This window comes from Gymnoscopelus braueri, assembly GCF_963280865.1.
Source record: "Gymnoscopelus braueri genome assembly, chromosome: 10".
Taxonomy (NCBI): Eukaryota; Metazoa; Chordata; class Actinopteri; order Myctophiformes; family Myctophidae; genus Gymnoscopelus; species Gymnoscopelus braueri.
The window spans coordinates 7,429,475-7,450,402 of NC_137611.1; the positions used below are offsets into that span (position 1 = coordinate 7,429,475).

Below are 20,928 nucleotides of genomic sequence, written 5' to 3' on the forward strand. Positions count from 1 at the left end.
CTGGTCTAAATGGCTTTTTTAAAGCCATTTAAGCTATAACTAGGGTAAGTTTGAACTCAGTGTGAGGTGGTGCAACTGTCCCCAGGGGTCTTCAACAGGGGCCCGGGACCCCGAGGGGGTTCTCAGAGTTACTACAGGGGGGCCGCCAAATCTTTGTGTGATAGGAACTTTGTTTTTTACATTAACCACTTGATACCTAGTATCCCTATTCTGAGGGGAACATTAGCCAAAAATAGCAGATCTACAAGCTCGGGCTATTTTCGTCAAAGAGGTTTGGTGTAGAGGGGAAAAAACTGCAGACCAAGTACAAGTTTTTAGGGTTACTGAGGGTTTAAGTGGTTAACTGTCTGAAAATACACATTTACTTGAATCCAACGCAACGCTGCACACGTCTATGGATCTAGGAAAATCCTTGAAAAGGTTACATTTTATAAAATATGTAGTGGGGGTCCCTGCTTCATCTCTCGCTCAGCTAAGGGGTCCTTGGGCTGTTGATGTGCTCGTCACCAAGTTGATGTACAGCAGGGGTCTCCCTGCTGTACACCAACTTGGTGACGAGCACATTTGGAATCATTTCAGGGTCTGAGAAGTTATGTTAGTGATATTGTGAAGAGAAGCCTGTCATATTTAACATGCATTTCCCATAATTGTAACTTTATTAGTAGGCCAAGAATAGAACCATGGATGTATAAAAAACTTGGCTTAGCGTTTTGCATTTACAGACATGGCGCTGCCACTCCAGAACAAAGACAAACTAGATGAAGTTTAATGGAGATTTGAGGCCTGGCCTAGAACCATGGCCCTGCTGGATTTCACAGTCAAACGTGCTTGTGTGAATGCAAATACTTCTTCTCACAAACAACATGACTTCAAAATGGGAATGAAAGACATTAACAAGTGAAATGTCTGGGTGGGGGGGCTGTGCCTGGGGGTGTTGGGTCTGACTCTTTCAGTGCATTTCCAGAACAAGCTGTAAGAACCTAACTATAAGAGCCTATAGTTGTATTTGAATTGGAACAGGAGGCTTTTAGTTTGGTCTTAACTTTACCAGAAAGAATAAGAATAATATGAATAATCTCTCAGCCACGATCCTTTACTTTAGCCTAAAATATTCAGTACACCAACATAATAAACACAACAAAAGGGTCCATATTGACATTTGGGGATGTTGTGAGTCTGCTATGACAATGAGTCCAGCCATGGCACGGTTATCAATATTTCTTGGAGATAAACACACATCAAAAACAGAGGATAACGGTTAAGTCTTAACCCTTAGTTGAGTTGTAAGTCGATCTACAAGCACACAACACGTCGCAAGCCGACACTTTATGAGCTTGTACAAATTGACCTTCAGGGACAAGAATGTGAGGAAGTGTGTAAAAGGGAACAACGTTACTTACAGCGTTTGTTTTGTCTCACAAAACTGTGCAGTTTTTACTCTGATAAAACCACAATGACCCTCTTATTGGACTTTTATTTAATCAATCTTGTGTCATAGTTTAGTAGCATGAGAGAAAATTTCACAGATTTGTCGAGTGGCCTAGTAAGCTTATCTTTAGGCCTATCATAGTGTGATACAAAAATACTTGTGTGCTTGCTGTGTAGTCATTTTGGGGAGAAACAAGAAGTCTAAGGGTGCTTGCATGCTCTAATCATTTAAACACAGCTATTTTCTGTTCTGTTTTCTGTTTGTTTTAAGCCTACTGTAAGTACTATATGTATATTTTGAAGCCAATACTTTTGTACTTTTACTCTACATTTTTCATCACAGGCCTCTTTCTACATTGTGGTCTTTTTCCACGACTGGTTATTAGTAGGCAGGATAGAACTAATGTAGGCTATAAGCTAAAATATCATCTCGTGGAATTCAAGTTTTGCATTTACAGACAAGGTGCTGCCAGGGCCGCATTATTGTCAGAATGGGCCCTAGGCAAAGGCCAATTTTCGCCCCCCCCCCCAAGGACGCACACACACGGATGTGTGCGCACGCTTCGCGCTGTGTGTGCGAAGACTTGCAGTTTTTAACCGGGTTTGTTACTTTTTGGGGTGTTTTTGTTTTTTTGTTTTTATTAATTCGGTTAATTCGGAAGTATGGGTGCATTTTTGCCCTGGGTGCCGCCACTCCAGAACAAAAGACAAGATGAAGTTTAATGAGGATTTGAGACCTGGCCTAGAACGGTATGGTCCTGCTGGTATTCACAGGCATAACATGCTTGTGTTAATGCAAATCATTATCACACTGACAAAGTCCCTTTGAGTCATTCAAATGGGAATGAAAGTCATTAACAAATGAAATGTCTGGGTGGGGGGACCGGGGTGGGCTTGGGGGTTTTGGTCCTTCCATGCATTTACAGATCAAGCTGCAAGTGCCCTGTTTTTATTTTATTAGGCGGATGAGGCTTTTAGTTTTGTCTTAACTTAACCAGAAATAACAATGAAAAGAAAGAATCTGAGCTGCCATCAACATGCAGTGAGTTGTTTCACCTCACTCACTCACTCAGGCATTCAGCTCCACAGCTCCACCCTGTGGGGGGAGGGGAGGCATTGTTCCATTGTGTTGAACTCAGCCTGATGCCTTCACACCAAATCCAGCAGATAGTGAGACAATGAGAACTCCATGCTGGGACACTAGAATATTCAAAGTCCTGGAATATAGTAGAACTATGAGAGAGGAAAGCAATTTGCCATCCCTGTGGGAAGCTTTGAACCCCCCCCCCCCACACACACACACACACACACTTTAATGAAGTGTTTTAGTGTAAGTTTTATCAACATGTCTATCAGTGGCTTCTCAAAGTGGAGGTGGGGGTTGGGTCTCAGCATTTTGTGGGGGGAAGTTCAGGAATATCTTTAAATTGTTTATGAAGGTGCTGTAAGTTCTTTTAACTTTCTGTTTTAGTAAACAAACGTTTTTTTAAAGAACAAAGTTTAAACGTTAAAGCTCTATGTTCTGATAGCAACCATTTCTACAGTGTTTGATAAGTAACGGGGGTCTCCCTGACTCTCCAGTTCTAAAAGAAAACACATTTTCAGGTGGGTCACCACCACCAAACGTCATCCAATCAAGAAAGACATTTCATTATTTTGTTTGTGGTGGTGGTGTGTGGCTTAGGGCTGTAGTCGAGACCACCTAAAGCGAGTCCAAGTCAGTACCAAGTCCGAGGGGGGGCGAGTCCGAGTCAAGACCGAGACCGACGGGGGGCGAGACCGAGTCAAGACCGAGACCAGATTTTTTTTTTTTTTTTTATAGGTACAGAAAACAATCTTGATCTGAAACACTGCAATTATATGTTTCTGACTTTGGAAAAGCTCAAAATTAGGTATGCCTGGCCTACTACAATGAGCTCTATTCAATAAGTATGCATAATGTGTGAAAATGTGTATTGTCACTATGTGTAAATAAATGTACATGGCACTTTTAAATCTCATCCAATGGTGTAAAATAAAGTAATTAAGTACATTTACTCAAGTACTGTACAACTTAAAGGGATACTTCACTTTCCGCCGGGGGACACATTTAAAAAAAATATTAAAAATAAATGAAAAAAGTTATGGAAAATTCATGGCCCCCTCACGACACGCAGTGTCCTACTAATGTGTGAGGGGGCCATGAATTTTCCATAACTTTTTTCATTTATTTTTAATATTTTTTTTAAATGTGTCCCCGGCCCGAAAGTGAAGTACCCCTTTAAGTACAATGTTGAGGTATTTTTTTTTACTACTGGATTATTTCCAATTTTCAATACTTTTACTTCTACTCATATCAGAGGCAAATATTGTACTTTTACTCGACTACAATTATTTGAAAACGTAGTTTGCAGCAGATATAAATTATTACATAATAAAAATATATTAACCACTTTGGCCATATTTTATACCATAGAGTAGACTATAAAAAAATAGCAGATCTACAAGCTCACAATTGTGAGCTTGTAGATCGGCTATTTTCAAATATTTTAGTACTTTCACTTTTGGTACTTTAAGTATATTTTGAAGCCAATACTTTTACTCAAGTAACAGTTTGAACACAGCTCAATTACTTTTACAGAGTATTTGCCTCATGCATACAGGTTGATGCTTTTATATTCATGGTGAAAATGTTTCTGGATGTAGGCCTACTTATTGTTTTATTGTATGAAATAAATAATAGGATTGATAGAATTATAGAAATAGAATTGATCTTAATATGAAAAGCAGAAAGAGGTCAGTCTCCCTGTGCGCAATTACGCACAATGTGGTACAACTTACAAGAGAATAGATAATTTAAGTGATTTGTACATTACATGTAGGTATATCTCCAGACAAGCCGACGACAGCATCGGTCAGGATCTAATGTTAATTAATGTTTTTAGTTTTGCTGCTTGGACTGATATATTTACTGCAGTGAGTGACACAGTATAATGTGCGCAAGGAAACCTTACTGAAAGCAGTCTCTATTCATCTTTAGATGATTAGAGACTGATGATTAAAACAACCACAGGCTACACAGTGAACACACAATAAATAAATAAACACCTGTTCGTGGATATAATTTTAAAAGAATATAAACCAGAGGGACAGGACTGCTGGTGTTCTGCTGCTGCTGCGCTGTCAACTGCTGCAAGATGATGTGCTCCAAGAAAGCTGTCCATAAGCGCCAGACAGCTCTCTTATAATGTTAATGTGAATGGGCTCCTCATAATATGGGTATAATAAAATTATTTCATTGCATTGTAGTGACTTGGTCTTGGACTCGAGTGGACTCGGTGGGGGTAGAGTCCCGAGTCCCTTAGTCCGAGTCCGAGTCAAGACCGAGTCAAATTATGGGCGAGACCGAGTCAAGACCGAGTCAAACTATGGGTGAGACCGAGACAAGACCGAGTAAATCAAAAAGCGGTCTCGAGACCGGTCTCGAGACCGAGACCGGTCTCGAGTACTACAGCCCTACTGTGGCTAATCTCACTAACCACTGGAATGATCAGTGCCAAATATATAGTACAAGTAGACAAAGTACTTACTTTTTTACTTTTTATGAACTTAATTATATTGGAAAAAAACAATGGAGGTCGGATTGGGCTGAACCTGCCCAAATATGGAGATTACATATATTATAGTACTGATGTCATAGATCAGTGGTTTTCAACCGCTTTTGCGTCAAGGACCCCCAAATTGATTATTGACACATATTAGCCCAGGGACCCCCATTTGAAGGGACTCAACCATTTTGATTTCTCGGGGGTCCCAATCTACACTGTAGTATTATCCTCAGTGTTCATTTAACTCTGAGAGTGTACAAATGGAACCAAATCATTTGGTTCCATTTGTACACTCTCAGAGTTACAGACAGTCAATTTGGTTTCTAACTATTAATTTGGCTGGGGACCCCCTGGAACCCCCTCAAGGACCACTGGTGGTCCCCAGACCACTAGTTGAGAACCACTGTCATAGATAGCTCTGACGCTGGCCTCATGACGTCTGAGATCCACATGAAAGACACATGGTTATTATTTTCTGTCTTCTATTTCTGTCCTGTGTGGACACGTGCTTTCTTATCGCCTCCACCAGGCCAAAGGTGTGGTTTTGCACGCACACTAACTAGGCCGAGGAAGAAATTTCAGAATGTCCTGTTATAGCGTCACCAGGACACAACCACCCTGTAGTTATGTCCTGTGTGTGCGGCGTGCGTGTGTTATACCTTTTGGATACAGTCCCCAAAATTATAATCACTGTACCATTTAGCTGTATACAAAATAATTCTGCAAAATAGATTTATTTTTGGACTGATTTCTGATTAAAGTAGAGCTCTGTTAAGTAATCTCTACATAGAATGAGGTTTAATTCAAATACACATCTGCCACACTCTTATGTAATTTGAGTTCATTTGTGTGATATAAATATATATGACATCATACAGCATGGCATTGTTATATGAGCAGAGGATAGTATTTAATATAAGATGTAAACTACACAGTAACACCTGGATGGTATGATCTCAATTAAATTCAATGAGTTCTCTAATCTGTTCAGTATGAATGTTTTTTTTATCAGCTGGACTGAGGGGAACAGACCCAAAATGAGGAGTGACTGACAGAGATCCTCAACCACAATTAACCCTGCCTATCTACAAGCTCACATCGCTTCATTGCGCATTTTAAGCTTGTAGATGTGCTATTTTAGCTAGTCGTCATAAGACAAAGTATAAGTCTTTAGTAGTTATTGTAAATCACAGAACTACAGCCTGTGAATGGGTGTAAGGCAGTGATCCAAATGCTCTGAAGAGACTTACAGATCCTTATCAAAAATGTAAATATTGTAGGATTATTTTTCTTCCAACATAATTCAAAAAGTGAATATATTCTAGATTCATTGTAAATTAGATATTTAAAAGCTTGGTTTTAATCTTGATCATGTCATACACCTCACGAAAATCCATATCACAAATTAGATTACATGAGACTATTCAAAAGATTTAGAATACAGAAATAACCATCTGAAAAGTATGTTTGACATCAACCTTAAGGGCAAGACCACTTTGGTAGATGTTTGGGTTGTGTAGTTACCTTGCCATGAAGGAAATGCAAATCAATGTGATCAAAAATAGTTGCTCCATTGGTTAGAAATGTTTCAAAGCCCTCAAAGTCACTATTTAGTACATAAACGTTCATTTAAGACTGTAGATCACCAAACTAGTACAGTTTGCTTTTTTTAATGTCAACTTCCTGTTAATTTTACCATTTTTATTAAGAAACCGGATCTTCAAATAGTAAATCTACAGGAAGTTAACTTTTAAAAAAAATACAGTACTGGGTTTTGTGATGCTCTATATTGTCTGAATAAAGTTTGTTTACGTGCTAAAAGAGGACTTTGAGAGCTGTCAACGTACAAAGTCAGTCAATGAGGAACATATTTTGAATTATCAATTTCTAATCATTGGAGCAATTATTTTAGATTTCTTGTCCACCTGTGGAGTTACACCATGGCAAGGTAACCACACAAATCAAACGCAAAGTAGTCTTGCCCTTTAAACTCTCATACGTGTTTGAGTCTAGTGTCTTACACCTTCCTCTTAACACAACAGAATCTGTGGGGTTTAGGTCAGTATACCAATTACAACTGCAACTGTGCAGCCGAGCCCACTGACATGACTGCACTGTAGAGGTGTAACGATATAGTAACTGCATCGAAAAATCGTTTTGAATTTTCAACTATCTACTATATCGATATGCAAACAGCTAAATATCGTATCGTTTGACTTTGTATCGAATCGTTTTGCAAAGCAAATAATCGTATCAATCGTTCTGCAATATCAATAATAATCAATTATATCAATACTTTTAAGAAAAAAAAAAGAGAAAGAGGGGTTTATATCCAGTATCCAGGCATTTATTTTTCACACAGCAGAATTTTGGGGTAAATAAATAGTTACTATATCGACTAAATCACTGAATCGAAACGTAGCGTCCTAAATTAACCTGTATCGTTCATGTATCGTATCGACAACCAAGTATCGTGATACGTATCGAATAGTTGTTAAAATTTATCGTTACACTCTACTGCACTGTCATTCACCATCTAATTTGTCGAAACAGCACAATCTTCCTTGCAATACAATAATGTGTAGAAGTAATAGATCACTACAATCGTTAATGTAAAAAAAACATTTATTAGTCGAGAATTATTCCACAAATGCAATGCAATAGGTATAAAAAAAAAAAAAGCAGCCTAAGTCAGTCATCTTTTAAACAGCCAGCCAAGGAATGGATGATCTTGAATTCAGGATTTTTTCTGGAATTTTTTAGTTGTTTGCAGCTGAGGACAAGAAGTGGGAACATGGTAAAGACATTGAAGTTCAGGCAAGCATAAAAGAGTTTGACATACTCATCCCCAAAAAACAAATAAAAAAGCGAACATCCTTTTGCAGGAGGCCGTTATTTAAGTTAGTGATGATTATTGGAGATGAAAATAAATTAGTAGGGTGGGCGCTTGCAATATTTGGATTGAGACTACAAATTGTGTCAGCACTACACTATTTAAGCCCAATAGTCACTTTTTTACCAATAATGGCATGCCCAAAATAGGGATGTCAGGCGTGGTTGCAACAACCTGGTTCAATAATGGATCCATGAAGATGTATAAGTAAGTGTGGACCTGAGCAGCATTAACACTACTTAAACAGACACACTACATATACTTACATTAGCAGTCATATCCGTCGCTGTGGGATCCTCCCGAAAGATGACCTTTTAACTGAAAAGAAAACAATCATTAAAACCAGTGGGATGAGAGCGGTGTACACTACACAGGTGCTCAATTCATTAAATTATTCCTAAATTTAAGACAGTCACTTACTAATTATCCCTGCCGCCGGAAGAGTAGCCACCGCCGCCGCCACCGCCGCTCCTGTATCCGCCGCCACCGTAGCTTCTCTCTCCGCCGCCGTAGCTTCTGTCTCCGCCGCCGCCGCCATATCCTCGGTCTCCACCGCTCCTGTCGCCGTAGCTGCGGTCGCCACCGTATCCGCCACCACCTGCACACATACCAGAGGCAATACATTTAACATGCCATCCATCTAGAATGAATGTGCCAGAGATGGGGGGGGGGGGGGGGAGCCTTAAGACCTGGAACGCATCTGTGTCACTTTAGATTTCTTTCGCTATATATAAATAGCAGATCTACAAATGAGCTTTTAGAGCTGCTATTTTTGGGGGGAAAAGTTTAGATTTTTCCCCCCAAACTGTTAGGATTTCGATTTTTTTTAAGAATCGTCTCACGTCTTAACCCATTGATACCTGGAACGCATCTGTGTCACTTTAGATTTCTTTAGGCTATTCAAAAATAGCAGATATACAAGCTCATAGCGCGGCACCGAGTGCCGCGCTATGAACTTGTAGATCTGCTATTTTTGAAAAATCGAGGGGGAAAAAAATGGTTTTTTTCCCATTTTTTTTTAGGATTTAGAAGACATTTCTAGAATCTTCTCAGGTCTTAATGGGTTAATGGGTTATAACTCAATCTCTACCTCTTCCGCCACCATATCCGCCGCCGCCTCTTCCGCCACCATATCCGCCGCCGCGGCCACCACCGCCTCCACCACCACCACCGGAACGGCCATTTCCAGCGTCATCGACACGGATCGTCCTGCCATCCAGACTCTGAAATGATATCAAATGATAAAATCATAACGTTAAGTCATTGTCAGTTGTTGTATTCGGTGCAGTACCGTGTTTGTGCCACCAGGTGCCTTACAAAATGGCCACCAAGCAAGCCATCTGTGATTTAATTATCATTTCGGGGCAACTCACCTGTCCATTCATTGCTTCCAATGCCTCCTTGGCATCATCTGTGCTGTCGTACTTCACAAAGCCGAATCCACGAGACCTGCCTGTCTCTCTGTCTCTGATGACGTCAACTGTAGACACAAAAACAGAGAAGATGAATAAGTTGAAGATAAATTAAATCATGAATGTGAATGTATTTGTGGTTGCTAATATCAGGCATGCAAAAACATGTTGTTTTCTTTCTGGTCAGGTGTCACACAATTGCCCTATTTGGGTTCAAAAAGGTGACTGTAGCTGAAAAGTGACACTTTTGCATGTCCGTCATATGGATAGTCGTGGTAGAGTACAAGTTGTTTACCTTTGGCTATGTTTCCATATTTGGAGAAAGCCTCCGCCAGCGAGTCCTCGGTGGTGTCGAAGCTCAACCCACCGATGAACAGCTTACCCTCGTCCGACATGTTTGGTCTAAAGAGAAAGAGAAACACAAAAGAACGGTCACATTTCTGAATCAACACCCTTTCATTGTGCTTTACATAAGCGGGTCAAACTACAGTTATGTAACTGTAGCGTTACATAAACAAACACCATCCATCTTTTAGTAGGGCATGGGGCTTAAATGCTTAAGAAACCAGATGGTTCATTATGCATTGATTTTCGTGGGTGGCTTATCCAGGGAATCCCCAGGTAAATTATTGATAACCAAATGGACCCTTGTGGGTCTGTAACTCTGTGAACCCTCATGGACCCTGTAACGAGAGCACTACACATGGAACCTCATGGACCTGTACCACAGGGTCCATTTGGTTACATGTGTACAGTCTCAGTTACACTGACTAAGGATTTTACAAGGGGGTCCCAGAAATGATAATCATATCAAATGGGGGGAATAATAACTGGGGATCTTTTAAATTAAAACAATCACAATCAGTTAAAGTTTAACTGATTGCGTTTTAATTTAAAGGATTCAAATAGTTTAACTGTTAAACTATAGATTTAAAAAGAAAAACAGCTCTAAAGCTGAGGAGGAGGCTCTAAATGGAGGATATCCGCAGCTAAGTGTATTGCGCAGCCTGGATTGCTTCATCATGGCCCTGAGAGAGAGAGTCATGATGACACAGGCTGATGACGTAAGCTTGTGCGACTGCGTTATTGTTGTAATGGCGGGCTGCCGAGGTCTGGTGGGAAACAAATGAACAGGCTTCACTGGGCGGCCTAAAAGAGAAGGAACTTCCCTGTTGTTTATAACCTTATAAATAGTGTTAAAAGCCGCTAAACCGATGCCTTAATCAGCCTCGAACGCTACATTGGTGTAAATATAGGTAGTATCGGCGTTATAACAGGCCTAAATGCCCTAAATACCGCGTAGTCCGACGACAGCACGTTACGTTCCCCACACCTAGTCATTCTTGTTAGCCTAGCTTAGCTTCTGACTGGCGCGCGCGTGGAGGACGCAACGACACTTTAATATTTACACGCTTTAATGACTATTTACAGAAATAAAAACTCTAATTATCTTATACTAAGGCGACATAGGAACACGGCATGGGTTTTAGAAAGCGGAAATAATTACCTTTTAAATCGTTTTCGCAAAGACTGCGATGATAAACGTCTTGCTGTGCGGTCGAGTGCGAGGGAACTGCGGGAGGAAAAGGAAGTGCGTGGCTGCGTGCTCTGCTTTTGACTGCGGACCTCAGTGGGAGGGGCTTAGTGCGATAAGGGAAGGAAGTGCGTGGCTGCCCGGGGCGCTCTGCTTTTTTTGGCTAGCGACCTTAGTGGGAGGGACCAGTGCGATATAAAGGAAGTGCGTACTCAGATTTTTTTTTGACTGCGACCTCAGTGGGAGGGGCCAGTGTGATGGAAATGCGTACTGAGTAGCGTTGCCAGATTTTGTGAGAGAAATAAGAAAGCAGGATGTCTAGGAAAACAAGGCCAAAAGAAGCGACCATGCCACACGAGCACTTTAAATCTATGTTGGCTATTAAAAAAAGAATTGATATAAAATGTGGAATATTTGGAAGATTTCGATAACATTATAATAACACAAATCTGGTATGTGGGGCTCCCTGGCACAAACAAGATTTAGATGGGGGGTTTAGGGGGACAAATACAATTTAGGGGTCCTTGACATGACAATATTTGAGAACCACTGGTTTAAAATAAATAATAATAAAACATGTTTTGGAAAAAAAAGCCCAAATAAGCAACTACACTTTAGAAAGAAGCCCACCCGCAACCCGCAACTTTACAGAAAAGTAAGCCCAAAAAGTTGCTTATAATAAGTAGACATGGCAACACTGGTGACGAGCGCTCTGCCTTTGACTGCGACCTCAGTAGGAGGGGCCAATGCAGTGCTTTTGACTGCGACCTCAGTAGGAGGGGCCAGTGCGGTGCATTTCGCTGCGGCCTGTTTAGTTCTTATTTTTAGCTCTATGGTTTAGATACGTATGAATGGTAGGGGGTCAGCAATCAGGATCACTGGCAGGTCTTTTGTTTTGCCCTTTTAACTTTATTTTCAAATAATATGGGGTAGGCTAGGCTTAAATATTATTTCTCAAACGCTCCATGTCAACATATTTTCATTTCATTTCATTTATTTATTTATTTTGAACATATTAAAAAATATAAATGAGAAAAGACAAAGGAGAAAAAAAAGAAGACGCTGTTTTTTTTTTAAAAACAGCGCCAAAATTATTTTCCTTAAATCCTCCATCCATCCTTAAATTATAGTCCATGTTCGAAAAAGGAGTAGGAAGAAGTTTTGTGAAAACTTATCAAGTCCTACCCCTATATGTCTCAAATATCTCAAACCTTAAGAAACAATATTTTGGCTTTCCGCCAAAACACACTTTCACACTTTCATTTAAACAACAAAAACAAGTTAAAAATAAATAAATAAAAAATAAACAATACAAAATAAACAAAAACAAACATACAATGGAATGTGAAAATACAATATGGAAAATGAATACAATGACACATTTTTAAATGATAGTGTTTTTCCCCTAAAGGTAATGTATTAAAAAAATAAAATGATGTTAATCTGGGTACAGACTTTAAAAATGTAAGATCTGGCCCGTTGCTAGGATGAGGGACAGGTAAAGCATTGTTGGGTATAATTTTTGCCTACGTATATTGATTGATTGATTAATTGGTTGATTGATGTTCCCTATAAAAATGTCTCATAATCTTATATTTTCCTCTTGTAAAAATATACTTTAAGTACCTAAAGTAAATTTACTCATTATGCAGAATGTCCCATTTCAAGTTTTCAAAAATATACAAATCTTTTGAAAATAGCAGATCTACAAGCTCACAATGCGTTGCATCGCGATGCATTGTGAGCTTGTAGATCGGCTATTTTCAAATGGCCGAAATGTATATAGGGTTACCTGAAGTGGTTAATGTTTTGTAGTAATAATCACAATCTACAAAGTAACTAGTAACTAAACTTTTCAAATAATTGTAGAGGAGTAAAAGTACAATATTTGCCTCTGAGATGTAGTGGCGGCATGCAGCCTAGTTTTATTTGAATTGGAATAGGAGGCTTTTAGTTTTGTGTTAACTTTACCAGAAATAATAAGAATAATATACGATCCTTTACTTTGGCCTAATATATTCTGTACACCAACATGTGTCAAAATAAACACGACAAAAGGTCCATATTGACATTTGGGGATGTTGTGATTCTGATAATGAGTCCAGCCATGGCACGGTTATGAATATTTCTTGGAGCTAAACACACATCCAAAACAAAGGATACGAGCATATAGTTCAGTGGTTCTCAAACATTTTCATGTCTGCGGACCCCCATCTGAAAATATGTTTTGCCAGGGAACCACCACAGGACAAGATTTGTGCTGTTAAAACTTTTCAAAATGATTCAAAATATTCCACAATGTTTAAAGAACTTTCGATTTGGAAACAGGAGATCTGCAAGCTCACAATGACTTGCAGTGTGACATGTTGTGAGATCAGCTTTTTTTTTGAATAGCTGAAGTAAGGTTAAAGTTGTTGATGAGTAAAGGCTGAGAAAGAGGCTACAGTTTGCTGGGGACCCCCTGGATTGCCCCCAAAGGACCGTTGGCAGTCCCTGGACCCCGTATGGAGAACCAGTGGCATAGATTTCAGATCTCAGACTATGATCTTTAACCACTTTAACGGTTCAGTCTTCTTAACCCTTAGTTGTAGTCAATAGCAACAATAGCTGATCTACAAGCACGCAACACAACACTTTGTGAGCTTGTACAAATTGACCTTCAGGAACAAGAATGTGTTTAGTAACATGTCCCTGGAAAAGAAAATATCTCTAAACCAATATTTGTCGAGTGGCCTATATAGAGAGCTTATCTTTAGGCCTATAGTGAGCTTATCTTTAGGCCTAAAAATACGTGTGTGTCTACTGTGTGTGTGTGTGTGTGCGTGTGCGTGTGCGTGTGCGTGTGCGTGTGCGTGTGCGTGTGCGTGCGTGTGTGTGTGTGTGTGTGTGTCAAGCATGACCTTTCTTCTTTTTATAATTGAATCAATGGATACTGTTTTTATGAACTACTTGATACTTTTAAAACAACAAATATACCCTGGCACCGGGTACAACTACTGATGAAGAAATGTTGAACCTTGAGCCTAGAGAGAACATCAACACGCAGGGGATGCCAACAAACTGAAGGCCAGCTCCCAGTTGGAGTTGAACTAGATCCGCCTATTATTGAGATTGCACTTTAACCACATCAACCCTGGCATTCCTTTTGGGTAAAAATAAAAAAACAAACAAAAAAAGCAACTGAAACGAACAACCTAGTAATGACTTTGGTGACGTGCACATATGGAACCATTTCAAGGAAGAAGTTAAAGTGATGTTGTGAAGAGGAGCCTATCATATTTGACATGCATTTCCCATAATTGTAGTTAGTGAAAGTAAAGTACTGTACTTAAGTACACTTTAGAGGTACTTTTACTTTACTTAAAAAAATCAAAGCTTTTCTACTCCATTATACATCTCTGAGGCAAAATATACTTTGCAAATTTAGATTATTGATATGAGACATGCATCAACTCAGTGGCCTGGTTAGAATGTCCGTCCTGAGACTGGGAGAACGGGGTTCGATTCCCTGCTGGGTCAATCAACCAAAGACTGTAAAATTGGGACCCAGTGCCTCCCTGCTTGGTATTCAGCATCAAGGGTTGGATCGGGGGTAAGGCCCTGAGAATACTACAGTAGCATCATGTCCAGAGATACTTGTGCATCAAGCTGCCTCACACTACAGAAACAGGAGATAGGCTCATGGCTCAGCAAGGCTTATACTTACTTAACTATTACATAAATATACATTAGATTTTATATCTACATTTATTTTACAAACGAGGGCCCAAATAGCCTACATAATATAGGCCTATATTTAATTACATTTGATGCCTAATATTTCTACAAACTCTACAGATTGCTACCCAACCCGCAATGTCATTTTGGGGATAAACAAGAAGTCCAAGGGTGAAATGAAGTCTGAATGATGTACCATGCGTATGCTCAAATCATTTTCACTTTACAGCAATGTTCTGTCTTTTTGTAGCCTATAGTCTATGTGTATTGATGACAATGCTTTTGAACTTTTACTCTACAATTTTGAACATAGGCCTATTTCATTGGCCTTCATTGTGGTATTGATTATTTTTCCACGACTGGTTATTAGTAGGCAGGATGGAACTAATAATGTTGTCTATAGGCTAAAATAACATGGAGTTCAAGTTTTGCATTTACAGACAAGATGCCGCCACTCCAGAGCAAAAGACAAGATGAAGTTTAATGAGGATTTGAGACCTGGCCTAGAACTATATGGTCCTGCTGGTATTCACAGGCAAACGTGCTTGTGTGAATGCAAATCATTCTCACACTGACAAAGTGACTTTGATTCATGCATGAAAGTCATTAACAAATGAAATGTCTGTGTGTGTGTGTCTGTGTGTGTGTCTGTGTGTGTGTGTGTGTGTGTGTGTGTGTGTGTGTGTGTGTGTGTGTGTGTGTGTGTGTGTGTCTGTGTGTGTGTGTGTGTGTGGGGGTGGCGGGGGGGTGTGGCTTGGGGGTGTTGGGTCTTTCCTAGCCTTTAATGAAGACGGTCATCGGTCATAAGACAGTCTTGTATCAAGGCTAGGCTATAGGTCTTTCCGTGCATTTACTGATCAAGCTGCAAGTGCAGCATGGAACGTGTAGCATGTTTGTTTTGTTTTTATTTGGCGGATGAGGCTTCTAGTTTTGTCTTAACTTAACCAGAAATAACAATGAAAAGAAATAATCTGAGCTGCCTGCCATCAACATGCAGTGAGTTGTTTCACCTCACTCACTCAGACATTCAGCTCCACAGCTCCACCCTGTGGGGGGAGGGGAGGCATTGTTCCATTGTGTTGAACTCACAGCCTGATGCTTCAGACCAAGATAGTAAGACAATGAGAACTCCATGCTGGCACCCTAGATATTCATAGTCCTGGAATATAGTAGAACTATGAGAGAGGAAAGCAATTTGCCATCCCTGTAGGAAGCTCTGAAACATTTGTCACCCCCACCCCCCTTTCATGAGGTGTTTTAGTGTAAGTTTAATCAACATGTCTATCAGTGGCTTCTCAGAGTGGGGGTGGGGGTTGGGTCTCAGCATTTTGTGGGGGGAAGTTCAGAGCAGGGCAGGAATTTCAGGGAGGCCACGTCGAAGGCCATGACCGTCGTTGCCCCTCAGTTTGGCCTTGTGCCGCTCAAAAAAATGGCATGCCCTGAGAACACAGTGGTCTTAATGCCCCAGCTGACTGTACCACGTTCTCCTCTGTCGCTTTCCTGTCAATATGTAGACACCAGTGTCTTTCTGGTCATGTAGACACCAGTGTCTTTCTGGTCATGTAGACAACAGTGTCTTTTGTTGAGATTCTGAATCCCTGAGTCCCCATCTTTAAACCGATCCTGTGACTTTGATTAGTGCAGGGCTGAGCATCAGATTGTAAATAGCATCATTTATTTATTTCACTGCAGATAGTCGACATATAAAATGTAAAATCATCCTTAACCCTTAAATTCAATTAATTATTTCAATGGACTAAAATCTTGTTTTATTTGATGGCCCTCCTGCCCTGGCATTTGACCTTTGTGCCACCAAAAGCCAAGTGGCCTTGCCCCTAAAATGATGAAATTCCAGGCCTTATTCAGAGTATCTTTAAATTATTTGTGAAGGTGCTGTTATAAGTATGCATATTAAAACCAAGGTTGAAGCTCTATATTCTGATAGCAACCATCTCTACTGTGTTTGTTCAGTAACAGGGGTCTCATTACATTCATTTTATAGTATTCCTTTTTTTGCTGTCAATCTTTGAGAACCAGTGGGGTGTGTGTTTGTGTGTGTGTGTGTGTGTGTGTGTGTGTGTGTGTGTGTGTGTGTGTGTGTGTGTGTGTGTGTGTGTGTGTGTGTGTGTGTGTGTGTGTGTGTGTGTGTGTGTGTGTGTGTGTGTGTGCGCGCGCGTGCGCGTGTGCGTGTCTAATCTCACTAACCACTGGAATGATCAGTGCCAAATGTTTATCACAAGTATAGGCAAAGTAACTAACTTTGCCTAACTTTCTCTCTCTCTCTCTCTCTCTCTCTCTCTCTCTCTAAACAGCAGATATATAATTATGCTATATGCTATTAAGATATGAGACATGTCAGATTTCAGCATCAAGGCAATTCAATGTGCTTTACACAAAACACTGGGCAAAGAAAACACCATTATAACATTAGGATGCAATTAAACAAAACAAGTAAAAAATAACAGATACAATTACAGTGTAAAAGAGAAAGAAAAATTAAAATAACTCAATCAAAAGCAGAAGCAAACACAAATCTTTGTGTCAGCAGACCTGCAGTTTTCTGGGACTTTGCTCCAGATATGTGGAGCATAAAAACGAAATTGGCTTCTTCCCCACGTTTATTTTTGGTTTTATGCAGTGCAGCAGTGGTGGAAAAAGTACTCACATTTTTTACTTAAGAAAAATCAACACTGCAATGTAGAAATACTCTACTGTTACAAGTAAAAGTCCGGAATTCACAATTTACTTGAGTAAACGTATTGGTATCAAAATGTACTTAAAGTACAAAAAGTAGAAAGTACACATTATGCATAATGTCCCATTTCACAAGTTTCAAAAAAAAAAAAATGTATGCAAATCTTTTGAAAATAGCAGATCTACAAGCTCACAAAGCTATTTTCAAATAGCCAATGTTTAAATAGGGCGAATATATGTTGTATAATAATAAAAACCAAATCTACAAAGTAACTAGTAACTAACGTTTTCCAAAAAATGGAGTGGAGTAAAGTAGGCTACAATATTTGCCATTGAGATGTAGTGGAGTAGAAGTAAAAGTATTGGAAATTCTCAAGTAAAGTACAAATACCTTAAAATTGTACTTAAGTACAGCACTTGAGTAAATGTACTTAGTTACTTTCCACCACTGGACCTGAGAGATCTGGATGGTTTATACATTTTCACATTATATGGAAATATTTGAACTGGGGAGCCTCCACCCTGACAAGCACTTGGAATTGTAGGAGTTGAGGCATTACATTATAGTATGACTCGGTTCCACAGATAAATATTGTGCAAATAGCTGAACTACTAGCTCACAATTCAATTTCAATTCAATTCACAACACCTCGCCTTTCAACGCTGCACTTTAAACACTGCATTCAAACACTTCATTACTTTGAGGTTGTATGTTCTTGTTATCGGTAAACCTGCCGTCATACTAATATGGCTTGTGGTGGACATTTTTGTCAAAATTCTATTTTTGCCACGGACATACAAAATGAGTAGACAATAATATTACCAGAAACACATAGAGAGCTAGCCCTGAATGACCATAACAGGTCTGTAACTCTGAGAGTGTTCAAATGGAACCAAATCCATTTGGTTCCATTTGAACACTCTCAGAGTTAAGGAGGTCCTTGCAAATAAAACATTTGAGAACCACTAGTACTAGTGGACTCCTATGTGCCATAGAGTCCTAGTAAATCATATTTTGAAGAAAACCTGAAGACTAATATTCAGTAATTAGGTCTTTTGTGATCAAAATAAGAACTTTATAATGTTATGTAAACCTTTGCTACGGACAAGGACAAGTGTCTCCGCAGACGCATTTGTCCATCCATGTACAGACATATTGATGACCCCTGTCCCAAGGCTGTGATGTTTTTCAATTTTCATTTTTTTTACAATGGTTATTGTATATGTTTTGTTTTTACCATGTATGTACAGTATATATGATTTGTTTGGTCTACTCTGTATACATGTAATAATTGTGACATGTATTTATGTTAATAGGACCCCCTCGAAAATAAGATGGTACATCTCAAGGGGTTTATCCTAAAATAAACTTGAACACACTGCGTGGTAGACAGAGTGATCTGCTTCAGGGAGGCAGATATAGTTTCAACTGAGTCCAGTGATGTTGTAGCGCCCTCAAGTGGTGACCTCTGGCACTTGTTTGAGGAAGTTGGTGTTCTGTCCCTACAACATTAAAACATGCTCTCACAGACAGATACCGGAGTCAGATTTAACCTCTGAGACCTCCACTCGGCCAGACTAACTTGAGCCGGGACTGGAGAGTGACTGTCCAGCTTTCCACTGATGTAAACATGGTCATTGGTCATGACTTTGATCAATCTCATTCAACCAATTAAATGTGTGTGTAGTCTACATTATATGTGTATTAGTTTTAGGGATAAATTGTGTGTGTGTGTGTGTGTGTGTGTGTGTGTGTGTGTGTGTGTGTGTGTGTGTGTGTGAGTGTGTGTGTGTGTGTGTGTGTGTGTGTGTGTGTGTGTGTGTGTGTGCGCGCGCGCGTGTGTGTGTGTGTGTGTGTGTGTGTGTGTGTGTGTGTGTGCCTGTGCGGCATGTGTGTGCAACCGCATTTGCATGCTGAGTGTTGAAGCCCCTCCCCCTGCTAGACTCATCAGAGAGAATAAATGATTCACCTTCTTCAGACCAAACACACACACAACAAGTTCCAGACAAGTGGACAGACACACCAGGAGGACACCACAGACATCCACAGCTACAGGAGGGAATACTGACCCAGAGGTCCCAGACCACTCTGGAACCTACTGTTGACTGCTGAATGGACTTTAACAAGAACCAGGATTCACAGTGAAAGTCAACTTCAGGGAACATTCTAGAGAAGTTAGTGTAACTACCACTGACTGACTGGCTGATATCGGGTTGTGTCTTGGGCAGACAGAGTGCTTGTGGCTTCACCTCAGAGACAAAATGTCTTCAAAGTTTTCTTTTTCAGAAGAGGATTTTTTCTGTCCCGTGTGTCACGACATCTTTGACGATCCCGTTTTCCTGTCGTGTAGCCACAGCTTCTGTAGAGACTGTCTGGAGAAATGGTGGATAGAGAAGGAAATAAACGAATGTCCAGTTTGTAAGAGAACACATTCAATCGAGGATCCACCCTGTAACCTGGCTCTGAAGAACCTGTGTGACACCATCAGAAACCAGCAGGAACAACGGAGAGCTCCAAAACGTCAGAGAACGTCGTCGGAGGAGCTCTGCAGTCTGCTGCACACCGAGGAACTCAAGCTCTTCTGTATGGAATGCCAACAGCTAGTGTGTCTTGCGTGTCTTCCTCCAGAAAAACACACAAACCACAGTTTCAGTTCCATCAGAGAAGCTGCGCTGGACCTCAAAGAGGAAGTCCACATATCACTGAGTTCTTTACAGGAGCAACTGGACGTCTTCAAGACATTTAAAGCAAACTGTGACGGTGTGGCGGCATACATTAAGACCCAGACCCGGACGGCAACGAGTAACATTAAGGAACATTTTAGAAAGCTCCAGAAGTTTCTACAGGAGGAAGAGCAGGCTAGGGTCTATGCAGTGGTAGAGGAACAGCAGCAAAAGAGTCGGATGATGAGGGACAAGATTGAGGGTCTGAACACAGAGATATCAACCCTCTCACACACAATCAGAGCCGTAGAGGAGGAGCTGAGAGCTGAACACGTCTCATTCCTGCGGAACTACAAGACCACGAAGGAAAGAGTCCGGTTCACACGTCAGGACCCACAGCGGATCCCAGGGACGATGCTAGACGTGGCAAAGCACCTGGGCAACCTGACCTTCAGAGTCTGGGACGAGATGAAGGACATCGTCTCCTACCATCCTGTCATCCTGAACCCCAACACTGCCCATTCAGCACACATGGTGTCTATTGATATGACCAGCGTGAGCTGTGTGCAGGAGATCCTTGATATTACATCTGAGGATGAAATCAATGAGCGTCTCTATGTAATTGGTTCTGAGGGCTTTGACTCAGGGACTCACAGCTGGGATGTTGAGGTTGGACTCAATAGACACTGGAAAGTGGGTGTGATTGTGGATAGTAGAGATGAGTTTTGGTATGTGCAGTTCGAAAACAGCGACTACCAGGCCTACTTCTCGCTACGAGGCTGCGGAGAACTTCTCGAACTGAAGCGGAAACCCCGGAGGATCAGAGTCCAGCTGGACTGGAACAGAGGAGAGCTGTCATTCTCTGATCCCGATGCAAACACACACATACACACCTTCACACACACTTTCACTGACACACTCCATCCATACATTTACAATGCTGATACTCTGCCTCTGAAATTGTTGCCAGGGAAGGTCAGCGTAACTGGAACATTATGA

General features: G+C 40.5%; 2 protein-coding genes across 3 annotated transcripts; one reads left to right on the forward strand and one right to left on the reverse strand.

The window, feature by feature from the left end:
* Window positions 1-7,622: 7,622 nt before the first annotated feature.
* LOC308092933 (cold-inducible RNA-binding protein B-like) lies at window positions 7,623-10,936 on the reverse strand. Of its 2 annotated transcripts, none has more exons than XM_080439088.1 (7): window positions 10,828-10,936; window positions 9,616-9,722; window positions 9,282-9,388; window positions 8,999-9,131; window positions 8,329-8,506; window positions 8,175-8,226; window positions 7,623-7,788 (listed from the first exon to the last, which is right to left on the reverse strand). In XM_080439088.1, the coding sequence occupies exons 2-6, from the start codon at window positions 9,713-9,715 to the stop codon at window positions 8,223-8,225; spliced, it is 522 nt and encodes a 173-aa protein (XP_080295214.1). In that variant the 5' UTR covers window positions 9,716-9,722; window positions 10,828-10,936; the 3' UTR covers window positions 7,623-7,788; window positions 8,175-8,222. The 2 variants fall into 2 exon arrangements, with proteins under 2 accessions (XP_080295214.1, XP_080295215.1); XM_080439089.1 differs by having other exon boundaries at window positions 8,325-8,506.
* Window positions 10,937-19,527: 8,591 nt separating this feature from the next.
* On the forward strand, window positions 19,528-20,928 carry LOC308092845 (E3 ubiquitin-protein ligase TRIM35-like; the record flags this gene model as incomplete). Its single annotated transcript, XM_080438943.1, has 1 exon — window positions 19,528-20,928. One exon carries the CDS (start codon window positions 19,528-19,530, stop codon window positions 20,926-20,928), a length of 1,401 nt encoding a protein of 466 aa, XP_080295069.1.